At 38.2% G+C, this 17665-nt stretch overlaps 1 protein-coding gene across 4 annotated transcripts in view; it reads left to right on the top strand.

Moving 5' to 3' along the window:
• PLD1 (phospholipase D1) overlaps positions 1 to 17665 on the top strand; it is a 176356-nt gene that overhangs the window by 143193 nt on the left and 15498 nt on the right. For all 4 annotated transcript variants that reach the window (XM_015236431.3, XM_006200801.4, XM_031679998.2 and 1 more), the window contains 3 exons: positions 3224 to 3337; positions 5664 to 5713; positions 14700 to 14834. In XM_015236431.3, the coding sequence (XP_015091917.2) occupies positions 3224 to 3337; positions 5664 to 5713; positions 14700 to 14834 (299 nt within the window). The remainder of the gene's footprint in view (positions 1 to 3223; positions 3338 to 5663; positions 5714 to 14699; positions 14835 to 17665) is intronic.

Genomic DNA, 17665 nt, shown 5'->3' with positions numbered 1-17665 from the left:
GACATACTAGCGCATAGAAGTTCCTCTCCCTTGGCTTACACTTAGCCACAGTTTTATGGTTTGAAATTCCAGAGCCTCTTTTTCTTACAGCAGTGAAAATCTAAGTCTAATCAGTATTTTGAAGTAGTGAAAAATTAGAAACAAATGCCCACCAATAGAGAACTAGTTTAACTGTTATGGTGTGGTTGTGGAATACTGTGTCCCTGTTGATAAAAAGAAAAGCGGGCAACTCTCTATGTGCAGATATCAAAGGATTTCCAGGCTGTACTGATGAATTATAAAAAATAATATTCCAAAGAGTTCAGGTCTTTTACGTACGAGCTACCCGTTCTCCTTGCATCGCCCTGCAATAAATCTTTCTCTGCTCAAAAATAATAATAATAATAATAATAATAATAATAATAATAACAACAACAACAACAACAACATTCAGTAAGGTGTTTATAGTATTCTAACATTTGTGTAGAAGGAAGGAATACATATACATGCTTATAAATTCATAGACTATTTCTGAAGGAAGGTAATATGAGTTGCCCTTAGGGAGGGGAAACGAAGGCTGGGAACAAAGGGATGAAAACGAAGTTTTTTTCATCATATAATCTTCTACCTCTGAAGGTTTGTACTATGAGCATATATTATCCATTACAGAATGTAATTTATTTAGTGGTTCCTCAAAAGCTAAACATAGAATAACCATATAATCCAGCAATGCCATTCCTGGGTAAATACCCGAAAAAAAAAAAAAAAACTGAGGACGGGGCTGAGAGACTACATGCCCACATTTACTGCAGCATTATTCACAACAGCCAAGAGGTGGAAACATCACAGGTGCCTGCCCACAGATGACTGGATGAACAGACCATAGTCTGTATGTACAATGGATATTATTCAGCCATAAGAAGGAAGGAGATTCTGGCACAGGCTACGTACGGCATGAATCAATCTTGAGGATGTTACAATAAGTGAAATAAGCCAAACACAAAAGGACAAATATAGTTTGATTCCACTTAGATGAACTATCTAGACCAGGCAAATTCCTAGAAACAGAATGTAGATTAGCAGCAACCAGAGGTCGCAGGGAGGGGAAATGGGAAGTCACTGCTTAATTATCAGAGTTTCTGTTTGGACTCATGAAAAAGTTTTGGAAATAGAGATCATGATGGTTGCACAACATGTGAAGGTAATTTGTAACACTGAATGGTACACTTAAAGATTGTTGAAAGATTGCAGATTTTATGTTACATATATTTTACTGCAATAAAAAAATTCAAAGAAAATGTAGTCTAATTTGAAGAGAAATGTCCTGTTTAACCTCTTGTCTACCAGAGGTTTCCAGAAACATTCTTCCAACCTGACCCCATCCTCCCAAAGCAAATAGTGCCAGGTGCATACTGTGTGCGGGGGTCCTCTGTTGGGCACTGCCCAAAATAGAAAGATATGTGCACGAACGCCCTGTGCTTCAAAAGGGCTCATCGCATAGCCTTGCCAGCAGGTGTGCCTGTCACTAGCGTGTAAAGCGAAAAGGGTGCCAGGGGAGTGCAGAGGCAGGACAAACCAATTTAGACTGGCTCATTCAGGACAGCTTGAGCGGGGAAGAGGGATCCTGCGAAGCAGAGAGGGGCCCTCGGGGCTCAGAGGGTGGATGAGCTAGGTTGGCTGACCTGCCTTACTAGGGGTGGACGTCTGTGCACTGGGCGGTGGTCTCCAGTCACTGCGGTATGCGTCTGCAAGGATCAGACTGAAGGGGATTCTGTACAGGCAGTCGAGGCCAGATGGTGTCAGTTCTTAAGTGTGGAAGTTGTTTGGACTTCTCAGTACTGGTAGGGAAGCAGCTTAGGTATTCTTTCTGTTCGTCTTCCCACTATCCTGTTTACCATCTAGGAATGCGAGCCTCTTACCCTTATCTGACAGAAAAGAGTTTACATTAAAAAAATTTTTTTCCAACTCAAACTCTGTTTGCCATCTAGTGATTAATCCATGCCATTACAGCACCCTAGTTCAGAGCCCTCGTTTCTCACAATGCAGTTAAGCTCACAGGCTTCCAGACTCGTGCTGTTGGCCGTTGGCTTCTGCCTGGAACTGCACTTGCCCTGTGTCCTGATACAGCACGTTGGCATCAGATACCTCAGTGATGAAATCTGACCCCTCTGACTAGTAATAATATTTGACTGAAAGAGCAATGTAATTGTTTGGAAGAAAATGCACATTAGAAATGAAGTGTCATAGAAAGTTTAAGTAGGTTCTGATTTGAAAATGATCCCATAGCAGCCTCTTCGTGTGGATGTAGACTTCTCAGATAAGCGGGCGAGAGTCTGACCGCAGTGGGTACCACAGCCATCTCCGGACTTTCTCTTCTTCCTGTGTGTCTTCTAGAGATAAGGACATTAACAGCCCAGCCTCCAAAGAGGCAATACTTATTTGAAAATTATTCTCCAAATTTCTGACTTTCTGAATGCAGATCAAAGTAAGAAGCTGCACCTTCTTCTTCTGTTTGTTACGTCATTGAGTAGCAAAGGCCATTCAAAGGCTTTTCTTTTAAAGGTTGTCGCTAATCATTTGGGAGAGTGGGCCAAGAAATATTGTGTTATATGTGCAGGAGATTTAAAACTCAACATGAGTCACTCAGAATTCCTGAAGGGCCCAAGGTAACATTTTGCATCTGAACCAGAGTTTTCAGAGATGAATCAGAGTTTCTAAACAATGATAATTCCTGCATTGGAAAATGTCCTGGGTCCCCTGTGTCTTTTTGCCCCTGAGATCTGGGCTGTGGGAACTCATTTACTCAGTAATTATTAACCAAATGCCTACTATTTGCTGAACTCTGAGCTAAGTCCTGTGGCTATAACTTGTTATATATAAAACTGTTAAGATAACACTTTTTCAAAACTTTGTTATAACTGCTCCATTTTCCATGAGACCCAAGCAAGGCTTTCTCACAATGGATTTGTCCTAGGAAGGATTATGCTGCAGAGAGATAGTGGTTACATTTCTTCCTTTACTGCCAAGTTCAGCTTATTTTTCAGGTTGCTATGAACTGTTAGCCTGGATTACAGCTTCTGGCCTCCAATCCAGCAGCACCCTCTTCCCCTCAAAGCCTGGAATGTGATAGAATGTATTGTAGGAAGCCATTCACTCAGTCTCTTAACGCCATGTGAACTGCTTGGCTGTCGTTTTTCACTGTGTCCTTTTTTTTGGTGAAACGCTCTGCATCTGACTTTTGCAGGGAAGGCCAGAGATACCGGGTGTACGTTGTGATACCACTTCTTCCAGGTTTTGAAGGAGACATTTCAACTGGTGGAGGAAATGCTCTGCAGGCGATAATGCACTTCAACTACAGGTGCCAAAGTTCTAAAATCACCGGTTTTCAGCTTTCAGTCAGTCACGTATGTAAGCTGGTGAGAGGAATGGAAATGCTTCTCCACATCTATCCAGTGAAGTGTTGAGCAGATGGACAGTTTTCTTCATTTTACTTTTGAATCTTGGCCCATTTATTAATTGATAAAATTCAAATAGAGCCCAAAATCATAAATGGTATGGCTAACACACGGCAAGTGTGAAAGAGCTAAAATATTAGTCTCTCTTGTACACTCATTGCCTGTCATATGTATATATGTAGAGAGAGAAAGTGCTTGTCTTCATTTATAAAATATATATACCCAATATATATGAATATAAAAAGACTAATATTTTAGTTCTTTTTTATATATTTTTATATATATTATAAATGGAGACAAGGACTTTAGCATCAATATATAGATATGAATCCTTTATGTATAATTCATTTTTAAAGATAATTTAAAAATTACTTTGAAGCCACCAAACAGTTACTGAGCTTTCCTTCCTCTCTGGAGCATGTAGATAAAAGGAAGAATTAAATACTTGAAATGGCACGGCTTGCCCGTGTTGGTTTATGACTGTTTTAGGCAGCAATCCTTCAGCAAGGTTGGTAATAACAGTCCCTGCTACTAAGTGAAGCATGAAGGTTCTTCCCTGGCTCCTGGAATTTTAATTCTGTTTTCACAACCACCTCTCGGTTAAAATTTTAGGGAAAGTGGTAAGTCCCATTCTCAATATTCTGAAGAGCAGAGTTTCCATATTCACAGAGAAAGGCATATGAGGCTTCAGACGTGGCCAGTGGAGGATCATGAAGGGGGTTGAGAGCAGATGGGCAGGTGCAGAGAGGTGGGGTAGAAAGTGATGGGAAGGCACCCCTGACCTTCTCTCTGGGCCACTTAGCCGGGAAGAGGAAGGGGATGGATCCGGCGTGAATCCAGCTCCTGGTGACAAGCTCTGTGACCTGAGATACAGATGAGCCCTACTCAGGACCACAGCCTTCATTAAGTCGGAGCAAGGACTAACACCTGGATATTTTCTCGTAATAGCCTGTTTTTCAGAACTACCTATACTTCCATACCTCCGTAATCAAGCCCCCTTGTGGGAGGGGACAGATGAGATCTTACCCAGAACCCCCAGTGTGTAACATAGACAAGCATGCAGGGCCTTGGCCAAATTGGGGATGGGGGCTTAGAAGCCCTCCTGCCGGGGGCCCCCTCCCTAGAGGCACCTCCGCAGGATCTGAGGGTCCTCTAGGCACAGTTTGAATGCTCCACAGTGGTGGAAATCTTTTTTTTTTTTAATCCTCTTGTTTCTTTCTGACTTTTTAAGTAAAGATATTTTGTTTCTTCTTGGGTAATTTTGCCTGGTTACAGTATGGGGGAACTTTGTGCTTTGGTCTTTAAACTTGGATTGACGATTTGCCCATTTCTAATATTATCTGATTTGTAACATGACAAACAAACCTTTTCAAGTATTTAAGGCACTGACATAATGTTTAATTGGATTTTATCCACTTCATTTGCCATGCTAATATTATTTTTGGAATACTGTCAATTGTAATTCTTTTCTATGACTATTTTCTTGGGTTTGAACCAGTTGAATGAAATAACATGCTTGGCTCTTGCTCAGCATCCAAAACTATAACCTTTTATTATGCAAAAACATCTCTATTTGCTGGCATCATCTTTAATAATATCCGCATTTCCCTGGCATAACTGTATTTTTAATTACTTCCATAGAGCAAGCAGATGGAGCTTAGAACTTTTTGTTTTGTCAGTCTTTATAATTCGTCGACTACTGTCAGAGTCTTGAGAGACAAAATCATTAGCGGAGTCAGTCATCTGAGACATATTTTTCACTTTTAAGGGGTTGGCTGACCTTACAGAGACAGCTCAGATAGTATGGTTTCTTTAATTCCAAAAGTACGCTTTTAAGCTTGCCCTTTTCACCTCTGAAAGCAATGTGATTCTGTAAGTATTCTTATCTTTTGTGGCATTCTAAATTTATCTTTGCGGCTGCCGAGTTTTCTAAGAAGGAGAGCTCATTCAGAAGCCATCTTTTAAAAATAACATCTCTTTCTGAAATCTAACATCGGTCTTGTAAGTTTTTAATTTGCCCACTTCAAAACAACTACCTTGTCCTATCAGTAACATCACAAACGTGATATTCTTGGGGTTTTTTGTTTTTAAAAATACCTATGTGGCATCTTCTTGTAGAAGCACTTGTTCTATTTTTACTTGTATTAAGACTATACCCCACAGATACTGCAACTGGGACTGGTTCCTTTGAAACCTCCGTAATTATTTATTTCCTTTACATATGTTCAGAACCATGTGCAGAGGAGAAAATTCCATCCTTGGACAGTTAAGAACAGAGCGTAAGTAATTGCTTTTCTTTTCCTCCATGGTTGATTTTGGTGACATATCAGTAATTATTAATGTTTCTGCAGTGTGATTATAGAACTCTTCACAAAAGGTAGCCCACAAAATGCTTAACAGAAATAAACTAATTATTCTCAATAAATTGCCCAAGTATATATTTAAATGAAGACACTATGGCGTGAGATGCATAGGTGATAAAAATGAGAGTGTTTTTACAATTTACTTTTATAATTTATTTCTATTTATTTGTAATATTTGTTTTGATAAGAAGTGGGATTTGTAAGGCACTTCAAAATGAACCCCCACGTATCTTCTCCTACGATCCTTCACCACGTCCTGGAAGTAAGCAGGACAGCCATCCTCCCTGCACTAAAGATGAGGACACGGTCAGCATGTATTCACGTGGCCTCCTATAAATGTAGAAGCCCCAGGGTTCTCACACACTGTCGTATTTAGGGAAGAAAACTGATCATGTAGCCATTTTGCCACCATAACACTTGATTAAATCTTTGAGGGTATTATACTGGAAGTAAAAAATAAGAAAAAAACCCAGTAATACTTTCTGCAATTCTTCATATTTTCAAAGGCACTTTCTCAGATATCTTCTTAATTCATCCTTCGGCATAGTTCTTAGCTACAGTACACTGTAACTATGGGTTTATTGACCTTTATCTCTGTGAACTTACTCTAAGTTTAGCACATAGTAGGTGCCCAATAATGTTCTATACCCTGAACGGTAGACACAGAAGTTTCCACAAGACTAAGCTGGAGAAAGAACCCAAGTTGTCTGACCTCCAATTCAGATATGGTCCAGATTGTGAAAATTTGAAGACCACATTGAAAGACTAGATTTTATCCAGAAAAGGACAGTTAAGGTGATAGAAGCCTCTGATCCCTGGATTGGAGTCATCAAAATGGTGTTTGTGTGAGGATTCACTTACTGTTGGTAAGCAGAGTAGAGGGGGACTGGTGGCGGGTGAGAGATCATGGCACAGTGGTAGTGGAAAGAAAGGTCATATATGAATAAAACTGGGAAGGAACATTTGAGGGGGTGTGGGAGCAGCAGAGTAAGAGAAATGTCAGGTAATCCTAAGCGTTTCAACCCAAGTGACCCGGAGAATGGAGCTGCCACAGGGGGTTCTGGAAAAGTCAGGGGGAGCCATTGCAGTCACAGGATGCCATGTGGTGTGGTGGTCACGGATGCTGTAAACCTCCACTGAGTTTTTTGAAAATTTTATTTTACACTAGTAGCCTCCTAAATGGAGTGCACTGGATGATGTATCAGAATGTGGACAGAAAAAAATTAGTTCTTCCGTGTATGTATATTTTTCCTTAAAAATAAAGAATTAGAACATCTGCAGGAAAGGCATAGAAAATATCCTCCAAAATCCACTTCTATATAAAAGCAACAAAACCTTAACAGAAGGTGCCCAAAATTAACTTCTCCAGAATTCTGGAAATTAACGAAAGGCTTATAACAATAGGAGTGTTTATTCAAGAAAGACAGCATAATCTTGGTCAAAGTAGCAAGCCTTTTTATCTGCCATATACCCATCTCCTTCAGAAAGAACTTTGGCCATAAGACATCTACATCACCAAGAATAAATACTTTCAAAAGTTGTATCTAATTGTATCCAGGACAGAGAAGGTTTTCAGAGCATTATCCCAACCTTTATTTCCTGATGGCTTAAAATGAAGCTGATAGTGAGTGAATACGGCTCTAAAAGATATATTGATAAAAACAATATCAGCAAAGTCATTCAGTAATGACAGTGGCTAGTAAAAATGCAAAGGTAGGGTTATAGGAGAATAAAAAGTCAGAGCAAACCTATTATTTAGTTTCTCAGCTGTAAAATTGTCCTGAGCTTATTAGAAAGCGTTTCCTTTGGCTCTGAACCCTTTTCCTGCCTTTGCCTATTCAGGGGAGAAATTGGATTTTAACACGAGAAGTAATTTCAGTGTTAAGCCCTCTTACAAAAGGATTTCCAAGTACCCTGGGAACAAGTCAAAATCAGGCATCTCAGTGGGGAAAACGTTCATACTCCAAACGTGGAAGAACAGATTAATTACATAACTGCCCCCTTTTGAGATACAATGTGTTGTTGGTTTTGTTTTTATAAATGTGTAGTGGGTTTTAAATATATGAACTAGCTGATCTCTAATTGGATAGAGAACTATAGTCCTCTACTGTTTCAATTCTTTAGAAATAACAAAAACGCTGCTATGAATCTGCTGAAGTTCCTGAAAAGAAAACCAGCTGCAATTAGGATATAATTTTCTGATACTCCAGTCTTCAGGGCTTTAGTGTTTAATTTAAAGCATTTCTTTATCATTTTTATAATTTTTGAGAATTATGGCCTGTTAGTAGCCAATTTAGTGTAATTTAACACAAAGTCTAGAGGTATTCAATCAGGGTTAGAAATGTACGTCCAGAAAGTGCTCCTTTAAGCCACAAAAGCCTGTGACAACAACTCTACAAGTCCTCTCACCACATTTCCTTATAAACAGCGAGTCTGTCATATCGAAGTTCTCATCTTTCAAGACATATGTGTACTACTGCTCACGATAGATATGTCCTAGGGACCTATATAAGCCTCCAGCTTCTCAAATGCCCCCATGACATGTAACCTGGAACCCTTACGATACTCCTCTGTCTACTGCTTCTTATTAATAGCTGCACATGCTCCTGACTTTCTCATATTTTCTTCGAAGGCAGGTGTTTCAGTATAGCCTCATGCCACAAGTTATCACCAACTCTGTATTCATTACTTTCTGAGCCAGTAAGTACAGTCAGCCCTCTGTATCTGCAGATTCCACATCCACACATTCAACCCACCACAGACCGAAAATCTTTGAAAAGAAAAAAGAATTCCAGAAAGTTCTGAAAGACAGAACTTGAACTTGCCAGAGCGGACAACTGTTTTCATAGCATTTACACCGCACTTACAACTATTTGTGTAGAATTTGCACTGCCTTAGGGATTATAAGCAATCCAGAGACGATTTAAGGTGTGAGGGAGGATGTGCCTAGATCATATGCAAAGATTACACCATTTTTATCTAAGGGACATGAGCATCAGTGGATTTTGGTATCTGATGGGGTCCTGAAATCAGTACCCTGGGGACACTGAGGGACGGCTGTACTGGCCGAAGAAGTTTCTGAATTTTCTTCTCTCCAGAGTGTGCAGTGGGTCCATTCACCTCATAGATGGGCACCTACAGTGCACTTTACAGGCCACAGTCACCTTAATTTTCTCTTTTCTGGCTTGGAACCCTTATCTTTCTTTTGGCCCCTGTTTCTGGTACTAACCCTTAGCTTTCTTCTTAAAGGCATTTTTCATAAAGAAATTTTTTTTATTGCTTCATAAGAGTTATTTTGTAGCAAGGGTGAAGGGGACTAGGTACCGGCTGTGGGCTGTGAGGCTCGCCTGCTAACTGATGTGTTGCTGAGTCTGTCCAGACCTGCTGTGGGATGCCCCAAATCTGTGCCCTAGGAAATGACAGATTATTACATTTTAAGTCTTCAGGCTGCTAACAGCCAGTCAGTAGCATTAAGCTTTTAAAAATATATTTTTAAATAATTTCAGACTTATGGAAGAATTTCCCGAACTGCCATGTACCCTTCATCCTGATTTCCCAACTGTTAGCATTTTACCTTCTTTGCAATCTTTTTTTTTTTTTACAAAACTTTCATGATCTTGATATTTTTTAAGAGGTACAGTTATTTTGTAAAAAAAAAAACCCCTCAATCTGGGTGTATCTGTTGTTTCCTCATAGTTAGACTCAGGTTATGCGTTTTCAGCAGGAATATCTCAGAAGTGATGTGTTTTCAAGCACCATGTCAGGAGGAACACGATGTTGATTTGCCCCATTACTTGTTATATTAACTTTGATCCCTTAAGGAAGGTGGTATCTGCCAGGTTTCTCCACTATCAAATTACCATTTTTCCCTTTGTAATTAAACATTTTGTGGGAAAACACTTTGAGTCTATACAGTAAATATCCTGCTTCTTATCAAACATTCACCCCTGGTTTTAGGATACGTTAATGATTCTTCCCACATCAATTATTACTACTACGATTCAATTATTATTCCTGTGATAGTTGCCAGAAATTGGTGTTTTAGTTCCATCCCTTCTTCTATGTTTATTACTTTCTTCTAAATTTCTTAGCTGGAATTCTACTGTAAGAGAGTTTTCCTTCTTCCCCACGTATGTGTTTATTCCTGTATGGACCCTGGATTCTTATGTTATTCAGTGGGTTATAATTTTGATGTTCAGTGAGGGCCTTTTTAAGCTTGCTCCCATGTGCTTTTGACGTGTCCTCATCAGCTTTTCTTTCTTACAAGCACAGCAAGAATCTCACATATCTCATACATTCCCAGAACTAGCCCTGGAATCAATCGTTTCTCCAAGGAACTGAGGTTCTTTTAGTGGAAAATGGCATTTACAAACCAAATTCTGGGTACAAAATATGATCATTACTACTGGGATATCACTGCTTTGGGCCTTTTGTGTGCACATTGTCTATCCGTCTGTCTATCTGTCTAATCTACCTATCCATCCATCCATCTTCATACTGATACCTACATTTCCAGTCCCATGCCACAGGATTCCTTCTTACTCTCTCTCTTTCTATTTTTATAACTTCTTTCTCTCACAGTGAGAAATCTGGCTTCTGTTACCTATTTTATAAATATAATGTATATATATATTCCCTCAATCTTATAATACATAGAAAATAACTTCAGAATTGCTAGCCCATGCTACTATGAAAAATAAATCTCACTAGAATTCAGTATTTGTTTACAGTTCTTTTTGTCTTTAGCCTACCCTCATGGTATACACTCAAAAGTCAGTGTTCAAACTTTACGTGGATTTTGTTATTAATATGAAATACAGATAGGTTCATTTGCGTCAGTCTGTATTTCTTTTTAGGCTTTTTTCTATCTTTCTTGATTTTTTGAGTGTGTGCAGTAAATTTCCAATAGTCAGAACTATACAAAAGCCATACTTAGGTTTCAGTTTCTTCCCCACCCATCTTTTCCACCCTGTCCCACTGGTAACCAATTTTCTCAGTTTCTAAATTATTCTCACTGTGGGTTTTTTTTGCACAAATGAGGAGATACATATATATTTTCTTATTTCTCCCAGTCTCTTTCATAAGAATAGCATACCACATATTCTCTCGTGCATTTGCTTTTATTCATGTAACACTTTGTCCTGGAAATCACTCCATATCAGTTTATAGAGATCTTCATTCCTTTGCACAGTCTTCCATGTATAGATTTGCCGTAGTTAATTCAGTCATTCTCCTCTGTATGGGCATTTAGGTTGTTTTCAGTATTTTTCAACTGCAATTATGCCATGAATAACTTTGTGCATATGTGTTGATATTTGTTGGAAGTGTATATTTAGGATAAATTTCTAGACTGGGAGTGCTTGGTCAGTAGGTAAATACATAGGTAGTTTTGTTAGATATTGCCAAACTACCCCCCAACCAAAAAAAAGTTTGCACCAATTTGCATTCTTACCTCCAATGAAAGAGAGTGCTTGCTCCAAGCACTCTCTTTTTGGACAATCTCATAGATTAAAAAATGGTTTCTCAGAATAGTTTTAGTTTGCGTTTCTCTTATTAGGAGTGAGGATGAATATCTTTTCAAACTGGTTTTTTTGGTGTGTGTGAATTGTCTGTTCATGTCTTTTGCCCATTTTTCTATCTAGATTTTGATCTTTTTCTCAATTCAGTTATTGACTTCTTTATATGTTAGGACTCTCAGCTTTTTATCTATAACATATACTGCAAATACTTTCTCCCTCTTTGTCATTTGTCTTTTGTTTTTGCTTGTGATGTTTTGTGTCATGCAAATATGGTTTTTAAAAACTTGGCCAACATTAGTGATCTTTTCTTTTATTGCCTCTAGATAGTTACATGCCTTCCCTACACTCAGGTTACCAGGAATTCACCCTGTTTTCTTCTAACACTTGTATGGCTTCATATGATTAGAGTTTATCACTGATTTATTTGGAGTTTAGTCTTATGACTGCTGGGAGCAATGTATGTAATTTTTATCTTTTTTCAAATAGCTTTGTAATAGTGCTAGCGCCTTTTATTTAAAAGCCCTAGTCCTAGTCATTTGAGAGGCCACCTTTATCATATGCAAAATTTCCATACTTATTTGGGTCTGTTTCTGGACTTTCTATTCCATTCACTGATTTGGCTGTCTATTTATGTACCAGTTCTGCACTGTTTTATACAGACTTTACAGTATATGTTAATATCAGATAGGGCTAATGCCCCCTCATAACCTTTCTTTTCCAATTTTTTTCATAGTCATTCTTAGATGTTTATTTTTCCATATGAACTGTAATGTTAGGTTTTCTAGTTCCATAAAAATTTGTTGGTATTTCTACTGAGATTACATTAAATATATAAAATAACACTGGGAGAGTTGGCATCTTTTTAATGAATTGTTCTATCCCAGAACAAAGGATGTCTTTTCATTTGTTGAAGTCTATTCTTATGTCTTTTGATAGCCTTTTAAATTTTCCTTCATCATGCTTTTGCACATTTATTGATGTTGATCTTTAAGTGTTTTATCTTCTTTGTTGCCATTGTAAGTGAGATTTTGTGATTATATCCTCTAAATGGTTATTGTTTGTACATGAAGGCTATTAATTTCTATATGTTAATTTCTATCCTGTCACCATACTTAATTCTCCTATTGTTTGAGACAGGTTTATCTGTCATTCCCTGAGTATACTATCATATAATCTGCAAATGGAAGTGGTTTTACTTATGTGATTTTTCTTGTCTAAATGCATTGACTGATACTTCCAAGGTGATGTTAAATAGTATTGAAGATATTATAGATACACACATATACATATACATTATACATACATAATCTACATGTATTATGTATTTTTTAGCATATTAAGAAAGTATTCATCATTTCCTGCTTTCTTCATTGTATTTATCAGGGGTGGTTGCTGAATTGTGTCAAAAGCTTTTCAACATCTATTGAGATAATCATTATGATATTTCTCCCTAGATCAATCAATATTGTGTTTCATATTAATAGATTTTCTTCATATTGAGCAAACTTGGACCCCTGGAGTGTGTGCAAGGACTCACATGGTCATAGTGCATTGTTTTCTGAATGTGTACCACTAATCTTAAATCTGTAAATACCAAGGCTCAATGACAGTGTCATTCAGAGTGATATCCCCTAAGGCACTTATTGAATTACAGATTTCTACTGAATCGGAATCTCTGGGAAGTGTCCCCAGATTCTGCTTCTGGCAGGTCCTCACAGAGGCAATTCCTATGCATTCTGAGAACCACTGGTCTGCTATATGTTCGATGTAGTTTTTTATGGACGTTACCGTAAATTTTTATTTATTTTAGCAAAAGATTTGCTCTATGATTCCTTTAAAAAGATGTTTTATGTCTTAAAATTTTAGATCATGAACCAGCTGCTGAAAAATAGATGATACCGAGAAACCAAAAGCTAAAATATTAGCTGCCACCTGAATATTCTGTCTGTTCTCTATTCACCCATTTATTCACCTTTTTTTTAGCATTGTGCAAGTATTGAAGACACAAAGTGTAAGACTTTAATGACAGTAGGAGAAATGAAGGATTAAATAAATATTTGTAAAATAATATATTAGGCATTATATTAGAAACATTTTCCAGGAATTTTATGGACATGAAGAACTTAAAAGAGGAAATGCTCCTTTCTCCTGAATCAGGGAAGACTTTAAAGAGGAGGCAATGCTTTAGGTGAAGGCCTCTTTCCAATATAACATTATCAAATGGAGAAGATACTGATTTGCAAAAATCTCATGTACATGAAACTTTTTAGAAATGCATCTCTTACACATGCTGTACTAGTGCAGCAACACATCATCTTTTGGCCAAGACAGTTACAAGATCATATATATATGAGGGGTTGTCTGTAAATGGAGGAACCTCTGTGTATAACCTCTAAACACATTTCACTCCAAAATACCTAAATTTGATAGATACACTGAGTAACATCAACAGTAAAATAGGAAGCATCAGTAATACATGGAAACCTCAGTAAGTGACACATGAACTACTATGGGTTTTATTAGTATGCTTCAGATTCTCTTTAAAATTTTATGTTCTCTTCCTATTAGAATCTGTGATGGTTTGGTTCCACTCCATTTATTCTTAGTATCAGATTTTGCTTATCCAGGACAACTGCTGTGTGGGAGAGGGACCATAAAATCCTGTGACTAACACTCATGCCAGGGTAATGATTATGAGTTGGTTTGAAATGGACTGCATTTCTTCTTATCACATAAATGACCCTCACATGATGAGAGGACATTTTATAGTACAAACCTGGTACCGCTTGCTCTGAAAAAATTTCCCCAAAGTCAAATGTATGCAGGATTCTTTCACTCCCTAATTTTAATGATTTAGAAGAAGCGTTATTTAATTGCCAACATTTTTATTTACACGAAGTCTGTGAAATTAAACTGCTGCTTTGTGCTGAATATGCTACAAACTGTGTTCATCAGGTAGTTTGGGCTCACATCTTGTAGCAGGGGTCATCCAAGACAGAAGTAAATGTCACACTGAAATCTTGGGTTATCTACTGCGACTACACGTTAATTCACTCTTCAGGAGTTACTCACCAAGCCATCAAAATAAAATATTCATATTTGAATTTATTTTTCGATTGCCTCAGCAAAGGGAATTCATAGAAATCACATCAATATGATTTTTAAAAATCGTATACCCATCCGTGTTAATGGTATAACCCTCTTCAGAAAGCAAAAATAGATCCTAGGTGTATTCTGAAACTATACACACATACAAACACACACACAGTCTATTCTTAACAACCTGTTTAAGTAGTATATTTGTTTTGAAAAACAGTAAAATTTCATGTGCCTTTATTGAGCGTGGTCATATTAATTTTAGTGATTTCTTGTTTAACTTACAGTTGGCAATCAGTGGATAAATTACATATCCTTCTGTGGTCTTAGAACACATGCAGAGCTGGAAGGAAACCTGGTCACCGAGCTCATCTATGTCCACAGCAAGTTGCTAATTGCTGATGACAACACTGTTATTATTGGTAAGTACTTGGTCTCTGTGTTCCTCGCTAGTTGACTTACCTCATGCAAAAATCTTTCTATCCATTCCTCTGAAACTTCTTTTGCAGTTGAGAGGGACAGACATACAATATCTTAAACATTTCTGAAGCAATCTTTTTCACTTACGTCCTTTCTAATCCCTGTTTTTATCTATGAAGTAACAGAGGCACAGAGCAATTAAATGGCCATTGTGCAAATGAGTGTCCAGAGACAGTGGTTTAACCCAGCAGTGCAGTAATCGGTCTGCTTTCATTAATTCTTTATTATTCCCTTATTTTTATTTTGAATCCAAGTACCTAGACCTCGGGGATTGGAGTGGGGAGAAGTAGGGTGGGAAATGTGTCACAAATGAGTACCACACCACATCCACCTGACCATTACCACAGATCTGAAGTTTCCCAAGAGTCAGGATTGGAAAGATATTAAAATATTGCTGTGCCTATGCTTACCAATTTTTCCCAGAGTCGATGTTTTGGGTGTTATTAGTCAGGGTGCAGAGCAGACCGGCTTTGCTGATGTTGGGGGGTGAGGTGGAAGTTGTGTAGTAATGTGATGATGTACTTCTAGACTGAGGTCTGCAGTCTGTTCCTGTAGGCCTCTCCCCTCTGCCAGGTTCCAGAGAGAGTTACCGTTGTACATTCTACCCAGCTTGATCACCTGGACCAGAGGGGCAGATTTTCAGCCTCATTCTTTGATACACATGGAAAGCTTCATTTTCCCATCACTGAATTGTTTTGCCTTCTAACATCACGTTACATGGACCCTGAAAGGCCAGGATGAGAAACAGGATATTCATAACCAGGCAGATCAATGAATTGACAAAGGGGAGGGTGTTACTTAGAGAGATGATGTGTTCCACTGTTGGGAACTCTGCTCATCCGTTTTATATAAAATGTAGTTTCTCAGCTATCATAAGATACTTACCTATTCTTTAAGAAACTAAATGTCATGGAGTACTTCGAAAATTTTTGGCAGTAAATATGCCTTTTCCATCTCTCTCCTCCACTGAGAAAAGAAAAAATTCTCATTTCTAGGAGTCATGAGACTGTCTTATCTGGAACATGATTTGAAAAGAAAGAAAAAGTTGTTCTGAAGCCAGAAAATGTATGGACCACAGCATGGTGATACATATATATACATGTACACACACACACACACACACACACACACACACATTCTTTTAATACTTACTCAGGGCGTTTTGAAAAATATCTTATGCCTTCAGTCTCTTGCTCTATAGGGATTAAAGCTCTTTAAGGATTTATTTCCCCCCCGACTTCCCATAGTAAATAAGTTTTCTCTTATTTCCCATGAGCTGTTCTGTTCTTGCTCTTCACAAGCCCATCTCAGAATATTTTTATATTAAACTTGGCCATGATGGTAAGGAAAGGAAAAATATTGATGTTTACTGAAATGCAAAAACAAACAAACAAAAGTCAAATAAAATCCAGTCGGTCTTTTCAGCACAATTTCAGAACTCTTGAGGTAAAAATTGACAGACGTAAATATTTTCCTTTTAAAGGTCACTTTGACTTTCAGCCTGATTTATTTTACATCAAGTATAAATACAAAGTAGTCTTCAGTAGCTGAGCTAACAGTTAAATAGGTTTGGAGAGGTTGGGTTGTTTTGTTTTTTTTTAACATTTTTTATTGATTTATAATCATTTTACAATGTTGTGTCAAATTCCAGTGTAGAGCACAATTTTTCAGTTATACATGAACATATATATATTCATTGTCACATTTTTTTCTCTGTGAGCTACCATAAGATCCCAGTGCTCTGGGAAGCCCCAGACGGGCCCTGGAAGTACAAGAATGACCCCCTCTCTCTTAAGAATTCCAGCTCAGAATGCCATAATGCGTTCCTCCTCTGGCAAGTGTGGGGCCCACCGTGGTGGGTGGGAGCCTGGGGGACTGCTGTGAAAGTAAGAGTGTATGCGAGGCTTTCCAGGGGGCTCACATCCCCTGTTTCCCTGGCAGTGAAGAGCAACAGTGTCCTCCCAGTCCAGCAGCCCTCCAGCCCGAGAGCGGCCTCTGCTGGGGCCCTGAGGTAGTGACGTCCCAAGGCAGCACCATGGGGTCATTATTCCTCGCCCCTGACAGTTCACATTCTTGGGTGAGGGGCTGTTCACCCAGAGAAGAGGCTTCTTTGATACAAAGGCTACGCGCCAGCAGATCGTTCCTTCCCGTGGCAGTGTTCTCTGGTGCAGATATTATCGAGGTGAGAAGTATCGGATAATAATGCCAATAATAGTTTAGCATTGTGGAGCAGTTTATAGGTCAGAAAGTGCTTTCACATCCTGACTTGTATGTGAAACCCTACAAGGTGTGTCTTACAATCACAATTTATAAAAGATCAAATTAAAGCTGAGAAAGATTAAATGACTTTGCCCAAATTAATACTGGACCCAAAGTGAGGTCCAAAGACATGACTGCAGATTTTACAGCATCATTAACATGCAGGTGTACGTATAAAGCATGGTTTCTTGCTCACAAAACAAGGTGTTTCACAAACAGTAAACAAACTCATGGTTACCAGGGTGAAAGGGGGAGGGAAGGAATGAATTGGGGGGTTGAGATTTGCAAATACTAACTATATGTAAAATACATTAAAAAAAAACAAATTTCTTCTGTATAGCACAGGGAATTATATTCAGTATCTTGTAGTAACCTGTAATGAAAAAGAATATGAAAATGAACATATGTATGTATACATATGACTGAAACATTATGCTGTACACAAGAAATTGACACATTGTAACTGACCGTACTTCAGTTTTTTTTTAAGTGTTTCAAAGGTGGGTCCTACCTT

Source organism: Vicugna pacos, chromosome 1 (genome assembly GCF_048564905.1).
Source record: "Vicugna pacos chromosome 1, VicPac4, whole genome shotgun sequence".
NCBI lineage: Eukaryota > Metazoa > Chordata > Mammalia > Artiodactyla > Camelidae > Vicugna > Vicugna pacos.
The sequence above is the reverse complement of the archived record's forward strand: the minus strand, read 5'-3'. Positions and strand labels throughout refer to the sequence as shown.